The sequence below is a fragment of the Macrosteles quadrilineatus genome, unplaced genomic scaffold (genome assembly GCF_028750875.1).
Source record: "Macrosteles quadrilineatus isolate MER2022 unplaced genomic scaffold, UCM_ALF_1.0 Scaffold_2__2_contigs__length_208266976, whole genome shotgun sequence".
Lineage (NCBI taxonomy): Eukaryota > Metazoa > Arthropoda > Insecta > Hemiptera > Cicadellidae > Macrosteles > Macrosteles quadrilineatus.
The window spans coordinates 172,793,567-172,815,680 of NW_026542595.1; the positions used below are offsets into that span (position 1 = coordinate 172,793,567).

Consider the following 22,114-nt stretch of genomic DNA (forward strand, 5'->3'; position numbering starts at 1 on the left):
CAGAAAGGTACTTTGAAATCTTTTTGACAGGATGTCCGGACAAAATAGAGGACATCTGTTTGTTTTGAGTAGACACATGAAGTCGGCCATGTCTCGTCGAGATAAAACCCAAGTTTTTCATTTCTTGAATATGTTTTGTTTTATTTTTGTCTGAACGTGTAATGTTGTCTTCATACAGCTGCTTCATAATACAAAACCCAATGTCGTATTTTGATCATGTTGTGTATTACATAAGGAAACGACTTCATTTTGCCAGTACATCATACCACCCAGTACCACGCCAGAAAACCATCCTACACTGTCACTGGCGGCAAAATCCACAATAGCCTTCCATCATCAGTTCATCACTGAAGGGAAACACTGCTTCTTGCAATTTCACAGTCCATCCATGTACTAAGCCATAAAAATCTATGTACTAGTTTTAAGTTATATTATTGTATGACACCATTGTAATTTCTTGACGAAACTACACAGTTAAAGAATATTTTGATTTGATTTTGATAACAATCGTTTACCGTTGTTCATCCGACCCGACCATGATACTATTTACAAAGCGTGTGTAAATATTTTGTAAATCTATAGACAATAGTGTTAGTGCTAAGAAGACCCTGAAGATGTCACACAAGCTGGCGAAATGTACATGGAAACACAAACATCTTGCTCACTAACACAAGCAAAAACAAAGGTTATCTAATACAAACCCCCACCCCCAAGTAATTTTATAGATCTGAAACATGAATACGCTCAGTAAACAGTAAATTACTATAACGCTTTGCGGTCGAATGGCGAGTATAGGTCGCCGCCCGCCATTTTCCAGACTGCTCAAACGACAACCTATACTTGCCGAATAATGAAAAAAAATCCACTTCAAAGGGTTAAGAAGTTGTGACATTTCTCCTCATATAGTTTCTAACTGTTATCACATATAACAAGGGCAATTTTTAAAGGGAACATTCCTATTCTCATTTTGCACCTATATCAACATGTTTGATAGAGAAACAGTACAATGAGGAATGGCATCTGGATTTAGAAAAGATTCTTTTTTTTATCAAACTGAAAACGCTAAAGCAGCAAGTTATGCCTATGTTAGGATATGCCGTATTTTGCTATTAGATAATGCATAGCAAAAAGTTTCTTCATAGATTTGCTCCTTCTTGTAAGGACTTGGTCTTTCCTTAGACTGCTCGATAAATTCCATGCTAGAATGAAGGGGTCATAAAATACACTTAACAATTATAATTATACTAGGGGAAAAATGAAACTATTTAATTTTAATTTTGTCGTTTAATAATAAAACGTAAAACTATTTACATTTTAAATAACAAAACAATAAATATAACTTGTTGGATGCAAAATAGTTTTGTAATTATCATACAACTTACAAATCAGTATCTTTGTGTTACATTCACTGGTAAAAACACTTACGTTTACAATTTCTCGAAATAAGGAATGTTCAAAACATACCACATAAACACCCAAAGAGTCCTGCCAACTTGATTAATAACTTTAAATGCAACACCTTTAAAACATGATTTGAAAGGTTTAACGTTTACAAAGTATAATAAGGCATACAGACATCAAAAAGTATTATAATGTTCCTATTTACATTTGATATCTTAGTCAAAAACTGCCATCTTAGTTAATGTCTGAGCTGATTTAAGAAAAGTATATAAAAATACAAAACTTTCAACTTGAATAAATGTTAAAATTTGTTAAGTTTTGTTTTAGCAAATCTCTACTTGTATAGGCCTACTGTATTTTTTACCGTTACACAACGGTTATGTCAGTTTCAACTGTGGTTTTAAAAGGGAGTGTTGCACGACCTCCAAAATAAAATTTTTGAGCTGTCTCATGAGCATGACCCAATATTAACTATTTGACTGTTGCACACAAATCTCACCATGTCCAAAAGTACAGTCACTGCAATAAATATAGTCTTTGTACAAGCTCTGGACGTCATGAGATTGGTTGTCGTGAAACAGCTAAAAAATTTTATTTTGGATATTGTGACACTGACCAATATCATTGGACGCCGTGCAACGCATCCGTTTAAAACTAAAATTAAAAGCCACAATCAAATAAAAGCTGCATTAATCAATTGAATTTACTGTATTATTCTCCAACAATTACCGAAAGATTCACTGCTACTAAGTGTTTCCAACAAGGCTGCAATCAAGAAATGTATTTTTCCTACAGTCACCGGACAAAGTTGGCTTCCTTGTACTGTTTATAGTACAGAAAGCTGCTAATTGCTGCATATTTATACTTTGCCGTACGGTTTATACTTTGGCGCACATCAGGATTCCAACGAAACAACACAAAACAGCGTGGTTCTATTATGCACGTAATCCGTGTACGCTTGGAAATAGGTTGGCAACACTTAAAGATAATAATACTATGAGCAGCTGATTGACTATTATAACTACGATTTAACCTGTCATTTCGTGTTTATAGTTTCGGTATTTCTGAACTTTCTGGACTTTTCTTTTAAAAAAAACGTTTTTAAAACATTCCTAAAATCTTAATAAACAAGAAAATACTTTTAAAGCATTTTTTTTTAGGCGCGGAAACCACTTCAAATTACAAAAACATACGGAACTATATTCTCAAAACGCGGAGCACATTTCTTGCCGAGGAAAAATAGCGGAGTGATACGGACCGCGGGTACTACTTTCTCTAAAGCACCATTTGTGTTGCCAGCTGAACCTAAAAACGTGTTGTACGGTATAGTGTTTGAAAGACTAATTATTTATTGCTTTATAGTGACTGTAGGAAAAATATAATGTGTAACACGAGTGAAAAAGGCCTTTGCTGCACTCGAGATCATTCCTCTCGTGCATAAACATTGCTCTCGTGTGCAGCAAAGTGCCACTTTCACCACTAGTTACACAAATAACTATTTCTTACAAAACTAGTGTTCCAAACCTTTTGTGTTACTAGGTAACACATTATTGACAGTAACAAAACAATATCATTTCATTGTCATTTTGAGTCAGTTATAGACTGAAAACATACATAATAACTGTTAGAATATGATAAAGAGTTGCAAAAAAAAGTAGTTGAGCTCACTATCCATTCTTTCTTGAGATTATTCATTCATATAAGTTACCACATTGCTTTTCAAATAAATACATAATGAGTTTATGATTTCATTTTATTTTACAATTTCACTAACACCAGATAAGCTGCCTAGTTCTTGTTAGTTCTTGATTTAGTATCTTTGTATAACATTTAAATATACAGGTTGTCCCGGAACTCTCTACCAATATTTTAGGGCATTGCTCCTGGGTAAGAAACATACCTAAATATCATATTTAAATTGTCCGGAAGTCCTTAGTTACTCACACAGCCGCCATTTTGTTTTTTTCCCTTATTAATTTTTTTCTAAAGGATGGTTTAACATACGAAATGGAAACTTTGCACAAACATTTATGACAACTAGACAAAACTACAAAAAAATTATGAAGATTTTTCAAATTCATAAAACAAAATAGCGGCCATTTAAAGTTTTGTTTCTTAAATAACTCAAAAACCGTTGATTTTACAAAAAATTTAAATGGCCGCCATTTTGTTTTATGAATTTGAACAATCGTCATTATTTTTTGGTAGCTTTGTCTAGTTGTCATAAATGTTTGTGCAAAAATTTCCATTTCGTATGTTTAACCGTTCTTTAGAAAAAAAATAATGACTGAAAAAAACAAAATGGCGGCTGTGTGAGTAACTAAGGACTTCCGGACAATTTAAATATGATATTTAGGTATGTTTCTTACCCAGGAGCAATGCCCTAAAATATTGGTAGAGAGTTCCGGGACACCCTGTATAGATTGGCTAATTTTTACAGATAGTTTAATTTATGCATAAGGGTTTTTTAAATTAGTTCAAATTTGTGAAAAACATAGACGGGAAAGTAAACATCAATACACTGTGTTAGCATTCAATAAGCCATGAACTTTCTCAAACCAATGAATAATAAATCAGTTTGGGACTGGCCATGCCAATAAGTATGGATAACATTCTCACACCTGTGTTTTTACAAGGTCTTAGTTAAATGAAAACTTCTAATGGCTCCTGCCACAATTAAAAACTTGTTTAACAACATTTTCATTAGATCTCCAGACACTGAGCTGAGTATTCTGCATGGATCAGTTGGTATAAATAAATTTTACAAAATGCATTGTCTATAAAAAATATTTCTTATACAAAAAGTACCTAGAAACCTAAAACGCGATTTAGAACCGGTGAATATAACGCGTGCGAGAGCAAGGCACTGTCGAGGCAGATGGAAGCCTCAATCCTCGACATCCTCATCTGTCGTGAACTCGGACACATCGCTCGCCTCGCCCATCCCTCCTCGATGGCTATCCTCCTCCTCCTCGCTGAGGTCCCATTGAGGATGTTCCGTCGGAACTTCAGGCGCTTCCTTAACGTCCAGCTGGGGAAAAATATTTGTAAATTAGAGTAATGAGAAAGTATCCCTGTATACCAATAATTTTTCCAATTTAAATTTCAACAAACTTTATTCATTGAGACCTGTTTACAACAAATTGTTGAAAGTCAATTTTGAAAATAAGTTCTTGATAAACTCTACCACCTTTCAACCTATACAATAGGTTGAATTCTCGGTTCCCCGGTAAGAGGCGCGTCAAGTCGGTTTTAACAATATTTACAAAACCAAACGTTTCACCAATTCCATTATGTGGCATCCTAAGTGGCAAAGCATCAGTGATGACACCGGCCGCTTAAGCCTACACTAGGTTGATGATTTTAATAGTCATCACAGCAGGTAAGGCTATGCAACAGACAGTAACACGATTCTAGCCATTTGCTACAAATCAAACACTATCTCTCTCTTTTACACTTGTAAGAACGCTGGCATATTTTGTTCAACCTGCTGATACATAAGCTACTTTCATTTTTATAAACAGTGATTAGTTTTAATCTCAAAGACTCCCTTAGACCTACTCTCACCCCTTTCACACAGAGTTGGGCTTATTCCCCTACCAACTTTATCTCACCTTAATATCGTGTATTTGATCGAAGCCTATGTAGGAGTCTGAGCGCAGGCATACAGTGAAAGTGTAGACGCCGGGCCACTTTGGTGCCGTAAACTTGAGCTGTACCTCCTCGTACTCTACCAGGTTAGTAATGTGGAACGGTGACGTTAGCAGCGAGCGAGACTTACGATCACTCACGTAAACCCACCAATACTCTTGCTTGTCCTGTGATAACAAAACAAAGCAAAGCACAAATTTTAAAATGTAATTTTGAAGAATCCCTACTAAGCCCACTAATCTAAACGTTTCCCTACTCCATACTAGGTGTATAGTAATGTTGTGGTTACCACTATTTTTTATCAATAGCATACAAGACACTGGGTATAACAGATTTTTGGAATTTTTGTACTGATAACGTCATATTTTTATCACCTTAACTTGCTATTTTCTTACAATTCTTCCTAATGAGTTTTAATTAGGAGATTTATGTTAAACATAATTATCTTGGATAGGAGAAAATGGCAGTCTAGTTGACATCCAGACCAGGGAAAATAAACAGTATCAGCAATCTGACACATACTTTCTCCCATTAGATTCTCAACAACCTTTATCATGGTAAGCACGCGGTGGGAGTATGACATTTTTAATGGGGAACATCGCAAAAAGTTAAATTTACTTTAGAACCGCAATTTTTACAGCAATGGGGGGTTCAACTATTTTGTTTAGAGTTATAAGGGCCATGACATACTAATTTAATCAAAACAGGTTTTTTTTAAAAATCCAATTTTCATTATTTTATGGGTTTTTAAGGGAAAATAACATTAGTTACCATAACTTTTGAACCGTGTTTTTTTCAGAATCTAAAGTGCTATAACATACTAAGTTTTGATCAAAATCGTTAAGGTCATTTAAAAACATTGTACATACCTCTGGGAAATACGGACTGTGAACAGAGTGTGACATTTTACTCCTTCCCTCCAAAACTCTGTCTCTCTTCCCCATTCCAGTTTGGAATTTGTCCCAGTCGTCATCATCCTCGTCAACTGCTGAAGTCTGAAATCGCAAGCCACACTTATAGTTAACTGGTCTGCATTTGTCATTGTATGATATTCAACACTCATTCAAAATTCATGGGCAATTTAAGAAATCCACTCATGAATCATGATCAAGGAAGTGTTTCATGGACAGTGTCATCCCTCAAGTTTCATGGTCATATGACTATAGAATTGGATACTTTCAATATTTAATTTAAAACATCTTAAATCCTACAGGCACGTATACGCGTCCAAGCATACATTAGCCCTTCCGCTAACCCACAGACTTATATACGTGGTCGCATGCAGTTTGAATTTGCCATACTAACTATGATTGCAGAAAGAAGAATATGCAGTGTTTGGTACAGTTCTATTTGGGGGAAAACGCTTATTCTCGTGGTATACACTATACAGTAAACACCTGTTAACTGAATTCGGGTTAACTGAAATGGTTCCATAAAATCAAATCTTTGCTAGCTCTTACCGCTTTCGAGCTATAGACGTTTAGAATTTCTAAAATATAGAGGGATTTAAGGGCATTTTTGGGGGGGGGGGGTGTAATTTGAAAATGTAACTTTTATTTAATTTTCTGGTTGGTTTGGGACCGAGACGGACCTACACAAAAAATTGTTTTGATTTGATTTGAGAGTTACACAAGCGGCTGTATAACCCATTAAATTTTGTGCACAGGTGGTCTGATTCCCTCTGTTCACTGTGTAAAGGATTTGTTTCTACGGTTTTATAGACATGCCAAACGTTCTCTGACAACTTACTGCAGCAATGTCTGACAACAGATATGACATGGTAAATGGTTCACTGATTATTTAACTATAAACTGACCTTTTTGCTGTCTGTCTGACTTTCCTCGTCATCACTCTTCTCTGCTTCTGCTTCATCGTCTGACAAATCACTTTCGTCAGCATCACTTTTATCCCCGCCTGCATTCTCTATTGACTTCTCCTTCTTCTTTTCTGACTTTTCCTTCTCCGATTTCTCTTCAGCCTCGTCTGACTTTTGCGTTGAGTTTTGGTTAACTTTGTCTTTACTGTCTTTGGTTTGTTTTACAGCATCTTTTGTGGGTTGTTTTTTGACTGGAGCTTGCTTTTTATTGCTCTTCTTGCCTTTCTTTTGCTGTTTCTGCCAGACTGGCCTTTTTTCTTTTACCTGTAAAATGATTTTTAGTTAAAAATTATCCAGAGGTTCTAGCACTAAAGAATGTGACCTACGATATCAATGTTGTGGGTTCAAATCCAGGTAGCCGCTAAAATGTTAGTAATGTCTATACTCTGGTGCTTCAAAGAATTATTCCTGAATTTGCTTGACACACCCCACTCACTGACCTTGAGGCTTACAACAAGAAAATAACATGAAAGAGGCCCTAATCTCATAAAAGAAACTTATATCATTCAAATGCCTCATATTCAATCAATCAATTTTATTCAATTCAATCCCGACCCCCCATCATCATTCAATCACCCAATCAATCTTTCAATTTTACCCTCATATTTTCAAAAAAATGCATGACGACAAAGCACAAAAGTTCCCAGAATAGGTCTTGATCACCTCAATTGAAAAAAAGCACTGTTCAAGTTCTTGACTTGAAGCCTATCAAGAAAGTTGAAAAAAGAACCCAAAAATGATTGTTTGCTTTTGATAAAAATGTAATCCAGTCTTTAGATTATTTGATCAATTTATTACAAAACAAGTATGGAGAGGCACACTGAGATCAAGATTAAGATGGAATGACTAAATTGTTGAAGATATGAGGAAAATCAGAGGATAATTTGACAATGTTGAAGGACAAATGGGTCCTTGTTGGCAACATAAAAAGTCAACTTAGACTTGAAGAAAAAAGGGCTCACAAAAATCGCTCTACGCACTTGACAAAAACTATTTATTACATTATTACCTGTTCATCCTTCTTCTCTTCTCCCTCCCCCTCATTGGCCTCTTGTTTCTCCTCTGCGCAGTGTTTTTCGACGGCAGACTCGTCACCAAACAAAACGCTCATATCCTGACGACGCAGCGTACAAGTCACCGTGACTATGGCACCCGCCGTAATCACCGTACATGCCTCGTCATCCACAACTAAACAGAGATCAAAATAAAGCTATAGTGGGTGCCAATGGTAATAATCTGGGTTATATGACAAAAATAATGTGAAAAAATGTAAAATCACACATTGAGTGTTTATTTTAATTTCTTGCTTTAGTACTAAACAACTGTTCGTACTATTCCAGTAACAGATGCCAAACTGCCCATTTTCAATACTGGAACATACCAGGGTCCCACCAATCCTTACATACAACTGATACAAAAACCTGTTAGGGAAAAAGCTTGAACCAAAAACAAGCTGTGTCTTCTCTCAAACAGCAATTTTGTGTGAATTTTGTAAGAAAATTTTGAAAACCCAATAGCCTATGTTTGAGCGACCATTGAGAAGATTGCAATTGCAGATGATTAGGATTTGTAGTAATCCAAGATCAATATATGGCTATTTACAGTCATAAAAATAAATTGTTTTATTTTGAATCCCATTTCAAATTTTCGATGCATCTGGCCAATCCGAACAATGTGGTGATCCAATCTTAGTCTGGTTTGAATTAGATTGAATTAGAGGGTCTCTGGTGTAGTTGCTTCCAATATTTTTATTTTTGAAATCAATAGGCTAACTTCAATCTAGTGACACGATTAAATAGACAATAACTTTTAACTTTTGTTAAATGTAGAAGTTAAATCCCACCCAAGCACAATATTAAGTTAAAGAGTAACTTAATTACACAAACCTTCAGTCTTCACTTGGAAGTCTATCAGTGGCATCCTGGACACAACTTTGATAACATCTACGAACTGTTGGTCTGTGAAGTGTCGCAAGATGTTGCGCTTGTCATCTGTGCTGAGTTGAGCAAACTGCTGTACACTCTTGATGTACCTACAATCATAGTTTACGATTAAAAGAAATTACAAATTAATTATTGTCTGTTTCAACTACTATTTGGATTAAAAAAAAATGTTAATCGTAACATGAATTTCTAAGAAATGCAAATTTAATACTAGAAGACCTTTTGCGTTAAATTATTAGATGCACCAGAAAAAATTCCTAACATGTTTAGAGCATGTTCCAAACTTTGCTTTCAAAACTAGTATGAAATAGATGTATGAGCCCCGTGCATAAGTATCGTAAATGTAATGGATGGGTTTGAAAGCAGACTTACCTTAATGACGAAAACAGAATAAAATGCACAAATAAACACACCATTTTTGGAGCAACTAGCTCCTGCTTTAGTAGTAGAGTATTTGTTCTTGTAGGGTGTCCTCGGTTTTGGAAAAAGGAGGAAAAAACTGCATTTTAGTTTTACCTCTTCCCACAAGCCGAACATCTTACAAATTAACCCTTTCAGTGCTATGTGACGATATATCGTTGTGCGTCTTTTGCCCAAAAAGTGCTGTGAAACAATATATTGTTTTTTGCGTTTCATTCGAAAAGTGCTAAGCGACAATATATCGTGCTGGTGCGATTTTCGATCGTGTGAGTTTAAATGGGCATATTGGTTGACTTGGTTGTTGTTTTGAAAAAGCAATGGTTTCTTTCGATTCCTCATATGATTGAGGCTCGATATATCGTTTCTTAGCACTTTGGAGATGAAACATTTTATTTTTACTGAATTTTTTCTCACACACTAGACTTTGCCCCTGTGTGAAGCCTAGCACTTTTCTGACAAAATAAGTATATATCTTTAGCACTTTATGGAAAATTACAAACAAAATCCTAGCATCGAAAGGGTTAACAAAGACCCTACAACTGAAAGAAGCTAGTAGCTCCAAAAATGATTTGTTTGTGCATTTTCTTCTATTTTTGTCAGTCAGTAAGGTTAGCCTGCTTATTAAACATACGCTAACCTTTAAAAAATCCTTTAAATCCCTGCACTAAAGCCTAATTGGTCAATAACCTCAAAACCTGAGTCTTTTATTTTAAATTAGAGTAATGAATGATAACCCGTAAATATCTTCTCTAGATTAGTAATGTGCTGGAAGCTGTGATGTTAATAACTTATGTTTAGCCAATGAATGATGTAAGAATTAATAAAATGATAATACAAGTGGTAAGAAATTATAATTAATAATGCTTGATTGATAATATAAGTGGTGATGTTTGTTTCCTTACTCCAGTAAAAATAAAAATTCCCTAAAGTAACAAGCATTACCTTAGCAAAGTACTATAATGATAATGTTTGTGTTTGTACAGGGTGTCGATAAAGTCTTAACACACTCAAAAATAAACTAAACGGCGTAAGATAAAATTTTGCAACTTCAACAGAACCATTACATCATATAATGACTTTTCTAGCTGTATGCAAGAAATCAAAATGTTGCCCCTCCCCCTTAAGGGTAGGTAGGGAGCAACTAAATATTTTAAAAAATAAGGACCCATTTTGTGACCCCTCATTTTAAAGGTCTTAATTAGTAGAATACAATGCCGCAAATTTGAACTCAAACGAATAACTGAGTCGAAGATGGCAGACGTTCAAAGATATCTTGAGTCTGCCATTCTGAATCTTTGGCTGCCATTTTTTACTCAGTTGTTCTTTTGAGCTCAACAATCCCAGGTCTGTGTCCAACAGAGTAGAGGGTGTTTTTTAGTGAGTAGTCTGATCTTCTCTATGAGTCTCACACTACAGGTGTGCCTGTGTGCGTAAATGCATTTTCCCTCCTCTCCCTTAAAAAAAGTTGTGCGGTACTTCCTCAGGGGGTTAGCCCTTATCTACCCTTAGGAGGGGGCAAAATTTGTATTTCTTGCAAAAAGCTAGAAAAGTCATCATATAATGATATGTTCAAGTTGAAAAATTTGATCTTACACCGCTTAATTTATTTTTGGGTGAGTTAACACTTTTTCAACACCCTGTATAATTTTGATATAAATACATTGAAATTTAATTAATTATTTAAAATTTAATAATTTAAAATTATTTTATTATGAAATGAATATAAATTAATATAAATGAACAAAACACATAATTTTAATACAAATCCAGTTTGTAAATCCTTGACATAAGTAAAAAAAATTATGTTAGAAGTGATTTTCCCATTGTAAATTAGTTTGATTGCCCACGTAAAAGAAAATTTCATACTTAGATTGTCTTGTCTTCTCTGACCCTGGCCTGTAACAATGTTAAAATCTATTTATTTTGAATACTGAACTTTTTTTTGTCTGAGTAATAAACCAAAATACTACAAATCTTATTCAATTGGTTCAAAGTCTTTGAATTTGTCTGACTGCAATTAACTGTTTTCTTACTCAACTAATTTTTTGAAATTTTTATTTTTAAACAACTCTCCTTCAGCTACAAAATATTTTCTACACAAGCTACCTGATATTTTTTAAATTTTAACTATGGTAAATGTTTGTAACGTAAAAAATATTAAATTTGTACACAGAAAAGAAAATAATTACCATATTAAATTGCACCTAGTATAGATAAAAAACCCAAACATGATAAAACTTTAATAAAATCATATTTATAGAGAAATAGTTAACTGAGCTCTTTTCTAATCGTTGTTTTTAATCTGCATTTTTCTAATCAGTCACTTGGCTTTCTTTAAACTATATTTGACGACTTTACCGTTTCTTGCTGAGGAAGTATTTGAGATTATCTTCGTTGACGTGAGGCAGCTGCAGTAGCGGACTCTTGTACTCCCACAGCGCCTGCACGATCATCGGGCAGAGCTTCATCACACTCTCGATAGTTTCTACTCTGATGACTCGGTGGACTGTAACAAGATGTGTTGGTAACAATTGTTGCTCTAATTGATCATGTAAATATTAGTTCTGGTTATACTTTCTTTGAAATATATCATAGGCCTAACAAAGAACATTCAACAACAGCATTACTGTATACAGCAGAATACTCTGCAAAATTTGTAGGGTAAATTTTGTTTTTACTACCAGATGAGTGAATGAAAATGGGCTTCATGTAAAGAAATAATGAAAACACAAGAGGGAATATTGGGAATAACATTCTCACACACAAGTTGCAAGTTGCACAATATGTTACTTTTTTCTAAATGGTTTCTTAAAGGGATAAACTTTAATCAGGAACACAATCGTTAGCCAATTTCAAATCTAACTAAACCACTTGTTGAAAAGTATCCGCTAGATTAGAAAAGTATCTATAGTTGATTATCCGCCAACTGTACCCATACCACATTAACACCCCTCTACAACACACACCCGGGATCCCAAATCCCTTAAATAAGGACAAAATTGAACTTGAATGTAAAATAGCTACCTATCCGGTTTATTCCAACCTCATCGAATTCAACCAAGACAAAATTGGAAGTAATACCACAAAAATGCTTTGAACTAAATTGACTTCCGTACCTCTTCTAGCGTAGCCGAGCATGATCAGCTGGGAGACGCAGTTGACCATCTCCTGTATGAGATAGGGACACTTGCGCACGATGTACATGCGGTCGCGGTCGAGTGTTAGCGGGTTAAGCACCATGCGCGACAGATGAGCATACAGGAGCGCTCGAGCCTTGATAGAGTACAGGTAGCATAGTGGACGCTCCTTGTTCTTCTCTCCCAAGTTACCAATCTGTCGAATCAACTGCCAACAAAATCTTTTATGAATAATTTTATAGAATATTGTCTAAGGGCCAAATCAAGAAGCTCGGTGATGTAGCAAAATCTACTTTTCATTAACTTTACAAATTGTGGACTTATTACAAGTATTTTGATTCAATGTTGTATTGAAATTTAGAATTTACTCTACACCAAAGTTAGAATCCTGGAAGTAGAATCATGATGTATTTTAATTTTACTGTGTGAAAAAATGATATACTCACTTCTCTTTTGTAGGGTAGGTAGCATTTTTATAAATTTAAGCATCTGTGCAGCATAACTAAATATGAAATATGTTCATACCAATTAAGTATCAAAATTATTCCTCCAACATTTAATGAAGATACTTTTGAAAGGTAAACCAAATAAATTCAGCCATTAAACATAAAACTTACATGAGGAACTTCTTCGTTGTCAGATTGTCTCTCAACTATTTCACTGTTATATTTCTTCTCAAACTCAAGTGAAGCCGCAAGTATCATGATCACTCGTTTTAGCGGCATCGAAGGTGTCTTGTGGAAGAAGAAGTAATACATTTGTGTAGTATCCAGGAGTACCTGAAAATTTTCAGAATTATTACTATGACACAATAAAGTGTAGAAATAGTGTAAATTATAATATTCTTTATTTTTCTTTCCTTTACATATCTGAGGTAATCATGAATTTGAACTTGTAAAGTAATCAACTGGATCAATTTAGAAGATTTTATGAATTGTAAAGAATAGAAGAATAATATCCATTATCCAAGTAACTTAGGCTAGAAACTACAGATAGAGCTTACTAGCTGATTTCATTCTGTCACCCCAAAAACACTGCATTAAAAATTACAACGGCCTATCAAAACCATGTCTTCACTCTAATATGGAGAAAGACAGAAAAGGCTTTCCAAAATCATGGTATCAATCCTTGAAAATGAACGGTATCAGCAATCTGACACACCCTTTCTCCCATTAGCTTGTCAACAACCTTTATGATGAGCAAGCGGTGGGAGTACCTATATTTTGTAGGGGGAATCACAAAACTTGCAAAAACTTTTGAACCCAATTTTTACAGCATTGAAGGTTGTACCATTTTGTCTAGACGCAAAATGACTATAACTTACTAAACTTGAATCAAAATCGTTTGTGCTATTTGTGTACAAATCAGATTTTCCACTTTTTCATAGGAAAATCACCATAAAAATTAAATTTCCAAACTGCATTTAAATCAAATGTACAAACCTGGTCACCGGTATATTTTATGGAACGGTACCACCACATCCCAACTACCGTAGGTAGAGCCACCATGAACACAAGGGCGTACAGTCCGAGTACCTGAGAAAAGAGCATGAGAACCATTGATTAACATTCGACAGAATCACAACATTCTCTTGGGCTCTCATCCCAAAGTAAAGCATTAGGTAAACTAGTAAAACTATGCCAAGCTTAAGTAACTTATACAACTTCTTTTCTCAAATTCAGCATTCTTTTTCCCCGGAATTGTTTTTCACATTACTTCAGGCTAGACCTAGGGGTTGTGGCATTATCACTTGATAAAATCCATTGGTGACTTGGCAGGATTTGAACCCGGGACCTCAGGGACTGAAATCCCGCGCTCTAACCACTAGACCAGCTTGCTCCCCAATTCAGCATTATGGACATAAGGTAACTTAATCTAGCATGGCAGAGATACTTGGAGACAACTAACACAAATTTTTAAACAACACTCAATATTTTGTCTACACAAAATCATATTCACCGTAGCAACAAACAAGCTCACTTACCCAAAATGAATTCTCCTTCTCGACGATCCAGGATGGAAGCGCAATTCCAAAGCTCATTGCTCCAGGACCATCCGGATTCCCGTACTTCTCCCAGTTGTGACGGGACTCCTCAACCGTTAGTGCCTGATAGGCTGAAGTCATATTTGGATTTATTTATTAGTTAGAGTAGTAGCATGTACAGAAAAAAAAGTCATCTTCAAATAGATTGTACAGCAAAAACTATTGCTTGATTTGTAATCACCCATGGTGAAATTTGGCAGATACATCATACCATGAGTTGAGACTAGCCTACTATAGATCTTTAAATGTTTACAAAAAACAACAGCATACCCAAATATGCAAAGATTTGGAAACCCTGATACATTTGAATTAAAGCATGTTTTACTGACATATTTAACAGCTAATTTCTTTTTCATCCTAAAGATCAGAAGTTACGTACCTTTAGTAAGTTTCATGAAAGCTTTTTCGTTTCCAGTTTCCTTGTCTGGGTGAAGAATCAGTGAAAGTTTTCTGTACGCCTTCTTGATTGAGGCTTCAGAGGCTCCCTGTAATAAAAACATGAAACACAATTAGTTAGAATGAATTATAAAACAGCAATATGCTGATTCTGCTATTTCTTTTTACTGAATTAGTTGTTAAATTGTGTTTAGTTTTATATACGGTAATTTTAAATAGGATACAATACAACAATATAGCCTAATACAGGTTATTTAAAAAAATTCAGATTTCTATTATGACTATGGTTTGGTAGCAATGAATAGGTGCACTTACACCTAGGTGAACATTTTTAGCTGAATGTGAAACTTCACCGACTTATGCTTGCCACTAGACCGCTAAGGATTCTAACTCTATCTTAGTTCTAAAAGTGGGTAAAACTTTAACAGATAATTGATTTAGGTCTGATGGAATGAAAACAATGATTCCAGTTTCTGAAACTACAATATTCTATCAAAACTTACCAAGGGTACACCAAGAATTTCATAAGGGTCAAAGTTGGCATACTCGTAGTCAAACTGTGACACTTTGTAGGCCAAGAGAAAGAGCAAAATCCATCCTCCCACAATTACGGCTTTCCTAAAAAAAGTTTGGGAAAATTGTATTTTTCTTACAAGTTCATCAGTAAGTTTCTGAACATTACTAGTGATAGATTACACACATAATAGATGTTTAACTAATTGAAGACCTCAACAAAGAAACTTGCATATTTGTGCGATTCACAAATCAGTTATGATTAGTAATAACGGTTACTCAAAAAATATAATGTTTGAACATAGGCCAAGTAGCCTAGGTAGCTTAAGACTCCAAACATTAGGCCAAGTAGGTAGCTCAAGACTCCAAACATTACCTGACTTAAAAACTAGGCACAGGCAGTTAAATATTTTTTTTTTTTTTTTTAGAACCTCAATAGTAATAGTCTTAGGGAGTCTTGGAATTATCAACTGGATCAATTTATGGAGATTATCTTATACCATTTGTGCCTATAATAATAATGTCCATATACTCCCAATACAGTAGACTCCCTCCCTCTTATCCGGACGCCTTTTAACCGGTTTAACCGGACTACACTCGGCGGAAATGACATCTCTTTAACCGGATAATTTTTATCAGCACATCGGTTTTACCGGACTAGATCGGCAGGAAGTGGGCAGTACTGAAACGACTGTTCACGTGGGAAAGATTTGAGACCAGTGATCACATTTCTAAATACAATGCTCTCTTAAATTTAAATCATATACTGTACATACAGTATGCATTTAAACGGCACGTTTTAACGAGTTTTTGGGGACGTTGGTTTAACCGGAAAACCCGTTATTCGGACTGGCATCGGTTCCGAGGAGTCCGGATAAGAGGAAGTCTACTGTACAAGCACACAGTATGCCAGAGTGCTTGAGACGGTTGTTTATATGCCATCGCTAAACTAATTTCCACGCTAAAACATTTGAAACCTGGCTTTGAAATTAAAACTTTTGTCAACTATCAACTAACTCAATCAAACCATCTAGAATGCTTCACTCCCTAAGTTTAATAGAATGTTAAATTTGCTTATTTTTAAATTCCCCAACTAAAATAGGTAATTTCAATAAGCGGCAAGTAACATAGTTTAAAAAGTGGCTCTATTAGAGAAACAATTCGGGTAAACAATTGGCAGTTTAATAAGTTTGATCTTTTGTTTGACAAGTTTGGGTGTAAAAACAAAATACAATGTCACCATACAATCGTAGGAGACATCCTATTGCTATAACCTTGGGAAATACAAATTACGTTACATTGGTCAGACTGGATTCCTCGATGAACAATTGCATTGAAAGGTTTTGGAGAATCGAGAATCAGAATTGGCATGGATCCATTTTTTTTTAGGATAAACTGAGCAATTCTTGGTTCATTTACAGTTTCAAAATTTTCAACATTGAAAGGCTTTGATTGATTATCTTGGTCAATATCTGCTAAAAATAATTAGTGAAATAGCAACGCAATTACTATAGTAGGCTATATAATCACTTACGTAAGAAACTGCTTGGTTCCTTTCCAGGGCTCACTGCTTTGCAAAACAACTTTTTTCTTTTTACATCCTTCACATTGGCACTCCTTAGTTGATCTGTCTGGATCTGAATTTCGGGAAAAACAGAAATGATTAAAAACAAATCTAAATAACTTAACTTCTTTGTAATAAAGCATGGTAAGAGAAGTTACAATTGTTTCACAGGTTTAAAAAAGATTAAGTAGGCCTACGGTAAGTTTAGGCTTATTATATTTTTTATTATTTTAAGCAAATTTGGAATCATTTAAATGAATACGTCCGCAAAATCATTACCTAGTGATGAATGTAGGGGCCTATAAATGAGTGGAATGACGTACTAAAACCATATTAGGTACTGATACCTTACCGTACCTAAATTGCTATTAAATTTACTGTAAGTACCGGTACCTACTTTAAATAAACTTAGCCTACTTTTAATTGAAATGTTTACTATATAAAGGTAGGTATTTTATGCCAAGTATGAATGGAGATGTGTGTAGGATGAGTGACGGGATCTTGTATTCGGCTGCACTTTACTTGACGTCCTACACTCATTCGATTGGTTTTTTCGATTTGATATTTTCATTCGATTCTTTCATTCGATATATCGTTTGGTTAGTTAGGTTAACCTTACCTAACTAACCAAACGATATATCGAATGAAGCAATCGATTAATCGATATATCGATCGATATTTTCATTCGAATGAGTGTAGGACGTCAAGTAAGTTAAAGTGCAGCCTTGTATTCTTGTTACTGACTAAGGCCGACATATATTCCTTAGTTAGGACTGTTAATTAATAGTTCATACAGCTAATGACAACTAAGGGACCTACAGTCTTTTAAGTTAGTGGAATCCAAACCACATTTTTGCCTTGTAATTTACAAATTGGTCTAACCATCAGGATAGTACTGTAGGTGCTGCGGAAGTTATCAAATCAAATGATCTCTAACTTAGGCTAAATTGAATAAGTTAAGTGTCAAACAATGAACACGAATAATTACATGAGTAAGTAGACTACAATCAACGTGATTGGCAGGTCATTATTGATCAAACTACTCCAGGGGCCCATTTCATAATAAACTACAAGTTACAAGTTACAACTTGTAACTTGTAATTTCCATTAGATTTGCATTGGGCGATCAGCTGATTTACTAATAATATTAGTTTGTACTTTATTATGAAATGGGCCCCAGGTTGCTGTTTTCTGAATTTTAAGATCTAGGCCTATTATCTGTTCTTAAGTTTAAAGTCATCAAATGACTAAAGTGCCCTTTTCATACACCACAACCGAGGCATTCCTTCAAACAATGACATGATATCCTTTACCCTCATTTTTCAAGCTAATTCAAAAGTAGGAAAAGTCTTTAATTATTTGATCTAACAAAAGTTAAAAGACCCAGACCTAGGCCTAACTTACATTACAGAATTTGGAGCAGAATTCCAGTAAATAATTATAATCGTGGTTAGCCTGATGTTAAACATTATTTTATGGCCCTAACTTAACAGTAATATTATGAAACAAGAATAAATCATTATTATAAAACTGAAATGCATAAATATGCACATTGAGTCTACCTATAATGGAAGAATGAACCTACCTTGCTTCTGTTTACGTGGCCACCAATAATAAGTACCAGGAATTAAAAGTAAGGCTAGAAAAGATATTAAAAAATAAAAGAACGTCCCTCCACTTTCATCATATTGAAACTTTTGTCCACCCATAGTTAATTAAGAAACAAATTTAGAAATTATAATTTTCTTTTGACACAGCAGAAAGAGCACATCACATCAGTATGACGTTGAGAAGAACCGCTATTCGGGAATTCGGCTGGCTGGCTCCTGGCTGTTGGCTGCGGCTGGGCTACGTAATTAAACAAGCCTCCATAGAGTATACATTGAGCTTGTGTATAGAATGGTTGTTCACAGCAAGTAGTATTATGTTTTATCTATGGTATTATGTATTATGACATTCCATCCCACAAAAGCAGACTAGCTACTTCATTAAAATGAGAAACATGATCAGTAATTTTTTAACGGAAACCAAACAGATTTTACAGATTGCTACAGCCCATGTGTGGAGTAAGATTCCTAACATTTACTGGCATATTTTTGTCTCCCCAAAGGCTCCTCGTTGGAAGAAATATATGTGAAATAATGATTTGAAAAAATTAGGTACTTGTACATGCCCTGTTTAGGTGAATAGTGAGCTGCCCTGGACTGAAAACAGTTTTGGAGCCCCGCTCTTCCCTTATGCGGTCTGGATGCTCTCCTTAGGACAATGTTTGAAATTAATTATTAATTAATAGTTAAAAAGAAGGGTTACTGGAATTTGATCCCCTCGGAATTTTACCCCCTTAGCGGAGCTGACGTCACTGGATGTAGTAGTTACTGAGCGCTCTCCAAGTAAAAAAATAATCTGGAAAATCTGGCACTCCTAAAAAATTTGGATCTCTATATGCGCCCTGCCATCCATCCCTATACTACAAAGTGGGGTCGGGGTTTGAGGTGCGAGTTACAACACCAAGAGAGTCTGCCTCATCTCATCACATAACGGAGAATAAATAAAAATACGTCTAATAACGCTTGAAACATGTATTTACACTTATATAATGGTTTTAAAGAAGACGGTAAATATACTAAATAAATCTATATACTATGTCATTTCATTTCATTATAACTAGAGTACCTGTTGCTCGAATTCGAGCAATTGCGAAGCATTACAGGCGACTCACGAAGATTATGGAAATACTCACGATCTACACAACAGTTAGATATATAATCAATATCTTTTGTAAATATCTTATCTTTTCTCAAAAAGCTGATTTTGTTTTTTAGTGTTTCTACAAATTTTTCCCTCTCATAGCCGCATTAGGTTGTCTATAATAACGATTATAAATGAAAAGAAAAAAATATTTCTTTTCTTCTACTTGGTTGTGTTCTATGACTTTTTCTATGTTTCCATTGTTTGCAAATCGGTTATTTCAATGATTGCTCAAGAAATGTAGCATATTGTTAATTCAGTTTTATTTTTAGCCTATATCAAATTGTCCAGGATTTCTCGCTTTTACTTTCTCCCCCTATACCATAGTATATGGAGAAAGTATTGTTTTCGTCAAAATATTCGAGTTTGAATTTTTAGTGGATATATTCGTTTTGGGTCCCCCTGGACCCAAAAAAGTGGTTTTCTAAGTGATGTCTGTGTGCGTCTGTGCGTGTGTGTGTGTGTGTGTCTGGATGTGTACAAAGCTAGAGACTACACCTGTGGTCCGATTTCGATGAAATTTGGTATGTAGGTTCCAATCCATGGCATCTCCAGGCGTTTTTTTTCATTTTTTTGAAATTTTGATTTTTAATGGGGATTTTCCCATAAAAACCCATTAAAAACCGGAAATATCGAATTTTCTCAAAAATGGCCGAACGATTTTGATACAAATTTAGTATGTTGTAGCCCTTTAAATTCTGAACAAAATGGTACAAATCCCATTTCTCTAAAAATTACAGTTCAAAAGTTATGGTAAGTTATGTTATTTTCCCATAAAAACCCCATAAAATAACGAAAAATAGGATTTAAAAAAAAAATCGTTTTTATTTAACATTGTGTATGGTCCTTACAATTTTGATAGTTTTTAAATTTTTTAGAAATTTTGATTTTTAATGGGGATTTTCCCATAAAACCCCATAAAATAACGGAAAAATAGGATTTTCCCAAAAACGGCCGAAACAATTTTGATAAAAATATAGTATGTTATTGTCCTTTAAATTCTGATCAAAATTGTACTAATCCCATTTCCGTATATTTACTCTCACCGCTTACACATGATAAAGGTTGTTGACAAACTTATGGGAGAAAGTATGTGTCAGAATGCTGATACCGTTTATTTTCCATTGTAATAATTTCACCAACCCAAGTTTCGTCTACAGATGCAATACGCCAAAGAATATCACCTACGTACAATCTCCAAGAAGTGGTAAAAAAAGGCAGAAACCAAGCCATACAATAGATATAAGTTAACTCCTTAAGAAATAATTTTAAGAGTTACTGTGATATTAGGATTTTCCACTGATTTGGTAATAGAACATTATATTGCAAAACATGACACGATGCAGAATAAAATCGATTTTAAAATCAGAAAAACCCATTGCAAATACTGTACTTCATTTTGAAAAATTCAATAAATCACAATTTAAACATTAACAGCTGTTTCATTAAAAAGTAGTGTAGAATTATTATGCATATGGTAAACAAATTTGAAGAGGCATCTTTAAAGGCTTCTGGGGCAGAGCCCCAAGGGAATTTACCTCGTTCCTCTTTTGATGGCTCATCCATAGACCAAGACCTTTCTTTAGAGACCCCTACCATCTACGCCCAGCCGGTCTCTCAAATTAGCTGGGACAAAAACCCAGTTTTTCCTCCATAAGAATAACATGGGATGGGAATTCAAAGGCCACTGGGGCAGAGCCCCAAGGGAATTTACCACGTTTCTCTTTTGATGGCTCATCTACAGACCAAGACCTTTCTTTAGACACCTCTACCGAGTTTCTACGCCCAGCCGTTCTCTCAATTTAGCTATGACAAAGAAAAACAGTTTCAAATTAATATATAGATTTTTGATTGAGTAATTCAGTATTTTGAACTTAACTGATTAATTTTTATATGTTGGTTCTTCACCTTTTGCGTGTTGGCTTGAAACCCGTCCGATTTGAATAGCTAATGAATAGCTTAAATGAAAGCCGATTTTTCACTGAAGGTGCTTGACCAAAATATAGGATTATATAATTATAACTGGTGAAGGTGGAATACGCAGGGTGGGCCACCGTTTGGGTGAGGCAGGGGGGTCAAATGTTCATGTAATCTGCTTAAGTCAAAAATTGTAGTATGGTTTACTAAGAAATTTTTTACTAAAATTGTTTAATTCTAGTCTTGATTGTGAATAAAGTTGCAACTGTAAGCACGAGAATTAATCAAACGATCAAACATTTTAGATATGTATTGTTATTTCTGTAACAAAATTGCTGGACAAACAAACTTAGAAAAGAAAAACAAAAAATTTTATATATAAGATTTTATCACATTATTACTACCATACTGTGGTGGCCTGTGGCCATCAAGAGAGTTAGACACACTGTCCGATATCTTTCAATGGTTTCACTTGGTCCAGTATGGTGCCATATCCACAGGGCC

General features: G+C 34.8%; 1 protein-coding gene across 2 annotated transcripts; it reads right to left on the reverse strand.

Moving 5' to 3' along the window:
• Window positions 1–1,264: 1,264 nt before the first annotated feature.
• Window positions 1,265–18,755, reverse strand: LOC128985964 (translocation protein SEC63 homolog). 2 transcript variants are annotated; one of them, XM_054405978.1, is made up of 16 exons: window positions 18,531–18,755; window positions 16,916–17,018; window positions 15,372–15,486; window positions 14,852–14,957; window positions 14,413–14,543; window positions 13,871–13,963; window positions 13,046–13,207; window positions 12,408–12,636; window positions 11,650–11,797; window positions 11,158–11,187; window positions 8,815–8,960; window positions 7,938–8,116; window positions 6,869–7,192; window positions 5,922–6,047; window positions 5,016–5,219; window positions 1,265–4,432 (listed from the first exon to the last, which is right to left on the reverse strand). In XM_054405978.1, the coding sequence occupies exons 1-16, from the start codon at window positions 18,652–18,654 to the stop codon at window positions 4,289–4,291; spliced, it is 2,364 nt and encodes a 787-aa protein (XP_054261953.1). In that variant the 5' UTR covers window positions 18,655–18,755; the 3' UTR covers window positions 1,265–4,288. The 2 variants fall into 2 exon arrangements, with proteins under 2 accessions (XP_054261953.1, XP_054261954.1); XM_054405979.1 differs by lacking the exon at window positions 11,158–11,187.
• Window positions 18,756–22,114: the final 3,359 nt, after the last annotated feature.

What these genes read in the sequence shown, in the direction of transcription:
- LOC128985964 (XM_054405978.1), bottom strand. Translation starts at nt 18,654, where the DNA reads ATGGGTGGACAAAAGTTTCAATATGATGAAAGTGGAGGGACGTTCTTT. An exon ending in GGAACCAAGCAGTTTCTTAC is followed by an intron (nt 15,487 to 16,915) that starts GTAAGTGATTAT and finishes AACTTTTTTTAG; the next exon opens with GAAAGCCGTAATTGTGGGAG. An exon ending in AAGAGAAGAAGGATGAACAG is followed by an intron (nt 7,193 to 7,937) that starts GTAATAATGTAA and finishes ATCATTTTACAG; the next exon opens with GTAAAAGAAAAAAGGCCAGT.